We start from the raw sequence: 6,919 nt of genomic DNA, 5'->3' as shown, positions 1-6,919 counted from the left end.
CACAGGGGTTTTTAGAGGGACTCTCCAGGTCTTTCCACCTGCACTTTTTGAAGCTGCTCCAGATCGCAACAGCGAGCTCTTGGATGTTAGATAAACAACAGTTCAGCCTTTTATGTAACTGCCCCTGCCTTGTAAAGCCAAATACAGTGTGACACATCTCCAGACACTGGGAGCAAAGCCAAGTGTTTCTACCTCTGATTGGAAGTTTAACCAGGGCCAAGGAGCTCCAGCACTGGGTACATCTCTGGAAGGACCAAAATCCCTGAGGGGTCTTGTCCCTCTTCTGTTTTCTATTGTGTTTTGTGACTCTTTGTTTCCACTGACTCCTTTGGCCAGCTTTTTACAGTGTGTGGTCAGAATTAACCGGGCTTTTCAAAATCTGGGGCACAGGTCTCTTACACAGCCTGTTAGTGGGGATTAATGCACGGGATTAATGCACAGAATACCTCTTACTGAATCACAGAACACAGTTTTACTTCCCTTACCTTTTCCAGGTGTGTGTTTCTTAAGTGAATTCCTCAGCTTTAAGAAGTATCCATCAGCACATAATTCTGAATTTCCCAAGAGCAGAGAATGCAATTTAAGTGTTAGAGTTTGAGAGAAGGATTTTTGTTCAATCCCTTTAAGTTTAAGCAAGTGTTGGCCAATCTGTAGCTGTGGGAGAGCATCCAATTTTCCAACAGTTCAGCTGTTTCTTGTGCTGCAAGATATGACCCTTGAGTATCTTCCCCATCTTTTAAGCAGGGATGTGCACTTCACTGTTGTCACTCTGTCTCTGAAGGTTTTGGAATTTTGGTTATATGCTCTGACAGGTTGGCCAGCCCAAGCTGATATTATTGATTTGAGTAGTGCCATCCCCATTACAGCAGCTTCTGAAAGCCAAACTGGAGCTGGCAGTCATTAGGAACAGTGGGATGTGTCAGGATCTTCACTGGAAAATAGATCCATTCACTTGGTACCCAAAGCATATGGCTAAGGCCTTTCCTGCAAGAAATGTTTAGTCATTTTTATACCTGTAATATTGTGGTAAAGATGTACTAAAAATAAATTTCCAAGAAGGGTCATTTTACTTCCCATTCAGCAGCTGATACCTAATGAGCTTGGGTGATGCAAAGAAACCTAACTGCCAGAAAAATATCCCTCAGTTTATGCAAAACATTTTATAATTCTACATTTTGAAGAGTGTTTACTGTAACTATTTTTCCCCTCTGTTCTAGTGCATAGAAAATGTTTTGGGCAAGGCAGATTATAATCACAACAAAGTCAACCAATGGACTGCTGCTATAGTAGAACAGTCACTGACCCATCTGGTGAAACTTGGGAAAACCTATAAGTACATTGGTAAGTACAAGCAGCTGTACTTGTAAGCACTGGCAGTCACAATAAATAATTGCTGAAAGGTTCAGGAGAATGCTATAAACAAAACAGAGCAGGTACCTGAACTCTTTGTTACAGAGATTTTTAGAAATATCTGAGGTAAAGCTGTGGCAGTTTTACCTGGGTTGAGCATGCTGGCAACACTTAACACAGATTACATGTTACATGGTCTTTCCTGATTTTTAAGCAACCCCAAGACAATTATATCAACCTTTTAGTATCAGTTCAGAAAAAAATTGCTATCTTTAATAAAATTTTCAATCAGATTAAGCCTGCTCTAAGTAGAGACATCTGGAAGACTTAAGTCATGTATGCCAAGTCATGTCCCATTATAATTTTGTGTATACATGTGGAAGGAAAAAGGTAAATAAGAAAGTTTACCTTATTTTGGTCCTTTTGTGGAGTGTTGATGTAATAGCAAGTGTTGGCACTCTGTTCTGTTTTGAAAATCTTAGCCTCAGGTTGTCAGTGGTTTTATGACCATTGCAGGTCAGTCTAGAAAAGCTGCTCATTACTGGAGTGTGGTTTCATAGAGGAGCCAAGTATTTTTGGGAAACAACAACTCTCATCAAGTGTGACTTTTGCTGTACCTGTGAGGACAGCACCTGCAATCCCATTCTGAGGGACACAAGCCTATCTAAGTAGTTAAAAAGATAAAACCCATAATCCTATTAGCCAGTGTTTTGTTGAAGCTGTTGTCTTCATGTGAGTAAAAATAATCATGGAATAAGTAGCAAGTTCTTGAGGAAAATACTGGGGCCAAAGGGGTTCTCAAAAAAGGTTTTGTCTTAGCTCAATGCCATGTGCCAGCCCTTTGGAAATGTAATAGAGGTTCCAGTTTGTAAATGCTGAATGATTCACCTCTTCTGCTTTAATTCCCTGGTTTTATGGCTGTATCTTGCAGTTACCTGTGCAGTGATGCAGAGGAGTGGAGCTGGTCTTCACACAGCAAGCTCATGCTTCTGGGATACCACAACTGATGGTAAGTATCCCCATCCAAACAGAACATTTGTAACATGAGAAATGTTACTTACTCAGTTGTAGTAGTAGGATTGAACATTTTGAGGAATGGCTGTGGAAGCAGTAATTTTGAGAATGAGGTGCTTGTTTACAATCCCAGCAAAAATGTTATCAGTCAGTGCAGGCATTAAGAACAGCTGCTTTGTAAATTATGAGAAGCAAGAATAGAAAAGCCTTTCATTCTGAAACAAGACTAAAAACATTTAATTCTCTCAGCTGAAGGGGCAGAGAACGTTGCTCACAGTAAATACACGTGGGTAGCCCTAAACATATCTGCCTGCTGTGAGGGGACAACTACTTTGGAGGAGAAAGGAACTTAGTGAAAAATATAAATAGTTTGACTTACAGGATGTGTTTCAGCTGTGTAACTGTCAGCCGGGCTTTGGATGCATTGTATTGCTTCAAAATTTGTTCTAAATAGATTTTTCCACAGGTTGAGAATGTGACAGGGAAACAATATTAAAATAATCTGTTGTCTGTCACAGGTTCAGAAAGGTCTTTTTAGAGGACCAAGGTTTAAGTTTAAAAACCAGAAAGGGCCTCAAAATTCAACCAAGCTTAAAAAGAAATCATAATATAAAGTTAAATAAACACAGTTTAATCTTCATATTTCCTTTGCTTGTAAGGCATGCATACAACAGAAGAGGAAGAAAGCATAAAGTAAATACACTGGAATATATTTGATCCAATTCCTTTTCTGATTTCTTGTCTGATTGTCATGCCAGTTTCAGTATGGGAATTTCAAGGATTTTTCCAAGTCCAGTTTTTAAAGAAAGATACTGGAATAGTGTTTTCCTGTTAACTTTCTTAAACTTACAAGTCTCACATTAGGTAGCAAACAGTGTATAAGTTAATAAAAATGTTTTGAGGATTTTAGTTTTTTTATAGTCCAGCTGACATACTACTATTTCCCTTAAATTACAACTTAAATATTCATACTAATTTGGCATAATTTATACTTCAATAAAGTGCCTGTAAGTAAAGACAATGGAATTCTATTTTAAGTTTGTAATAATCTCTTCCAGGAACCTGCACAGTGAGATGGGAAAACCGAACCATGAACTGCATTGTCAATGTGTTTGCTGTTGCTATTATCCTGTAGCTAACTGGGAGAGAAATTGAAGCAACACCGAAGCCTTTAAAAAATAAATCATCCTAACCCATGGCTAAATATTTCAAAGTATTATTTGTTTCTGTATGAGCAGCATACAGAAGTTCTCTACAGAGAGCATACAGTCTAAGCCAGTTCTCATAGATTAGTTATCTGAAAGCTAGCAAAGAAATTTAATATATATATATATATATATATAGTATCTATCTATCTGCAGAGAAAATTTTAGTAATTTAAATATTTAGAAGTATGTTAATGAGAAGTTGCCACAAAGATGAGTAGAATTTATGTCAAAGCTAATATCAAAGATATTTTATTCCAGAGGAACAAAACACATCAAAGGAAATGTCAAAGGGCAAGCAAGACCTCTCAGGATTATGGTGCCTTTAGGAAAAAATTATGAACACAATTCAGCGTGGATATACTGTAAACAATACTGGTTTTCCATGCTTGGTTAAACAAAGCAAACTCTCCCTTGGAATGCAGGTGCTTGTGAAATTGCATGGGCATCACTTTTTGGTCAAGCATGAATGTTTACATGGACACTAAATCCAGGTAAGCTTTCCCCCTGGAGGCAGAGGAGGACTTTGCTGGGACAGAGGTGTAATATACCCAGTCCTAGCAGAATTCTAATTTGTCTTCAAATGAAGAGCATAATATTTGTTAGCAATTCAGGGAAACATGCTGGGGATCTGACACCAGCCCTTAATTCATCATTTATAAATCTGAAAACATTCTGAAGGTACTTAAATTTGATTTTATTCTATGATTACAGAATTTGTGACAAGCACTTTATTGATTCCTCATGCAGTAGCCAGGAGGCAGGGCAATATTACTGCACCCATACTCCAGGTAGGATTAAAGTGATCAGTGGGAAGGCACAGACATTTCTAGAGGCTCTTGTTAGCTTTGAAAGCATTTATCAAAGTAACATATCTGTTCTTTATAAGAGTTCTCCTATGTTCTCTAAGTCTTTAATTGGATCTTAGTCCTGTGAGATCAAGCAGTTAAGTTCAGCACTAAGAACTCCCCTCCTTTAAAGATTTATGCAAGTTCTTAACTTTGCTCATCTGATGAGTCTTAACTTGAAATATTCCACGTGGAAGAAAAGCATTTGCACAACTGCAAGTATTTGCTGGATTGGGGCCTACATTTTTGTTGATAAATGCACAAATTATATGATAAAGAGATGTATCAATACCAAAAATGCCTAAATGATTGCTGCCACTAAGTGGCAGCTGCATTAAGTTGTTTTCTCAGATGCTGCCTAAGGATAGAATTTTTTGTTTATACTGTATGTCTTTGAAAGAGACTGGTAACAGCTTAACAGTACTGTAGGGCTGTTTGAATTTAAAGAAATGAATATTAAAGCACTATTATGCAGTTTTGTTTGGTTTGGGTTGTTTTTCAGATAACTATTAGGGTATGAGACAAGAGTCCTGTGCAAAGAGCAAGCTAAAGAATATTTTACTGCTTAAATTGTGTATATGTGTAGCTGGTGTGACACTACAGAAGGAGCCCTGTGTATGTGTAGTTTACAATAATGTTCAAAGTATCTTGCTTTGCAGACAAATAAAATTCTGCTTTTACCGAAGTGCAAGTAAAATTAATACTGTAATGCTGCATTTGCCAAAGGCAAGTGTTGTGTGAAAATGTGTGTGTATGTTGTACTGACCTTCAAATGTAGATGAATAATTAAGCATTATTTGGGTTAAGATAGAAATTTCTGAATTAGGTTCCAGTATCCAAGAGCCAAATTGTGGAACTGACAAAAATACATTAGTTTCACTCATATTTGGGATTGTGCAATGTGAAAAAAATATGTCGTGCTCCTGTCATGGGTATTGAGGTGCAATGATCAGAAGAAATATTCCACATAGCTACTTGTAATCTCATTTGGTATTTTTGCTTTACTTGAAAACCAGGTGCACTGAGTAAGACTATCAGTTTAATGAGGCTTGGTGAAGGTCCTCCTGCCGAAGAATCCTAGGAAATACTGCTTAATTATATGACTGTTTAATTTTTCTTTCTACCAAAAAAAATAAAGTTTTGCCTTAGTTGTATTTTGGCTTGTGTTCTTGATCAATATAAAAAGTAACTGAGAAAAAAATTCCTCTTATGTCCCTTCACTTCTTTACAATAGTGAGAACTTGGGAAATTCATTGAAGATACCTTTTAGAGACAGAATCTTGTAGAAATCCCATTCCAGGCTTGGAAATTTCTTACACCTCTAGTTCTCACACCTTTTCCCTATTGTGAATCTTGATGGTACAAGTTAAAAGCTTTCTTACTACAGAAAGATTAGTATCAAACTCTGGGAAAAGTATTTGCATTCTGCATCATGTCCTAGTAAACTTAGCTTGTTTTCCATCTTTCTGTTCCCCATCCTCTGTGGGTACACAGAGCTGCTTTTAACTCTCCTAATAAATGCTGAACATTATTATCTGCTTTTTCAAGTAGTTCATTTAAAGGATAAATCTATGAATTGCAGAGTCTGAAAGCCCACAGCGTTTCCCTGGTATTTTCTATCAATACATATTTTCTTTGTGGTGGCAATCAGGGGTTTGAGTTATGGTTAACAATGGGGACCTTATTAACAGGACAGAAGGATTTGTATTAAGGTAGAGCCCACGTAGATAGCACTGTGTGTCCCCATGTATGATTTCATGATGAAAGACACCTGCTGTTCTTCCCACACAGGTTTTGTTAATGTAAACAGAGAAGTGTGAAGGTGGAAGTCAGGGAGCAGATTTGTTACTTTCCTCGTTGCCTGCTGGGTGTCTGCCAGTCACTCATTACCTTTCTGATGGCTGTGATCCCATTGCACTCGATCTGTGCCACCAGAGCAAAGTCTGCTGTGTTCAGCTCAGATTCATGCAATCCAAAGCACTCACAGGAGCCACTGAAATCCCAGCTTGTAGCTAAGCCATGTGGAGCTGGATGTGAATGTCAGTACACTGATATTTTAAATACACAAAAAAAGAAACTGTTAGCTCCTGATAGCCTGCATGCATCAGTGCAGTGGCTGCCATACAGAGACAGACAGGGTTTGTTCTAATACAGAGAGCAGTTCCTGTAATGAGCAATTCTTTTCTGATTATTGGGATGTACCTTGCTGCCCCCACTGCGATCTGACCAGGTCATTTTGTTCCCATTTAATTTGGAGAGGGATTTTTTAGCACGGTCATGGTGTTGATAAAAGCACAGAGCCAGTCTACACCCCCATAAGAATATCCTGAGTCAGGAAGTTCTGTCTGTGTGCTGCTGGACCTTCCCAGCTCAAAGCCAGCCCCAGTTTGTCTCTCAGGGAGTATCAGCTTAGAGGTAATATCCTGCAAATGCAGCAATAAGCCCAGCTGTACCCTGGCTCCAAATCTCTGCAGTCACATTTATATTGAGCTGCTCTGCCTG

At 38.3% G+C, this 6,919-nt stretch overlaps 1 protein-coding gene across 1 annotated transcript in view; it reads left to right on the top strand.

Annotated features, from left to right (window-relative positions):
• DYNLT3 (dynein light chain Tctex-type 3) overlaps positions 1–5,571 on the top strand; it is a 21,297-nt gene extending 15,726 nt beyond the window's left edge. The window contains exons 3-5 of the mRNA XM_005424858.3: positions 1,218–1,341; positions 2,282–2,359; positions 3,423–5,571. Of these exons, the coding sequence (XP_005424915.2) occupies positions 1,218–1,341; positions 2,282–2,359; positions 3,423–3,499 (279 nt within the window). The 3' untranslated portion in view covers positions 3,500–5,571. The remainder of the gene's footprint in view (positions 1–1,217; positions 1,342–2,281; positions 2,360–3,422) is intronic.
• The last annotated feature ends 1,348 nt before the right edge of the window (positions 5,572–6,919 follow it).

The sequence above is a fragment of the Geospiza fortis genome, unplaced genomic scaffold (assembly GCF_000277835.1).
Source record: "Geospiza fortis unplaced genomic scaffold, GeoFor_1.0 scaffold20, whole genome shotgun sequence".
NCBI lineage: Eukaryota > Metazoa > Chordata > Aves > Passeriformes > Thraupidae > Geospiza > Geospiza fortis.
This window is presented reverse-complemented; position numbering and strand designations above follow the sequence as displayed.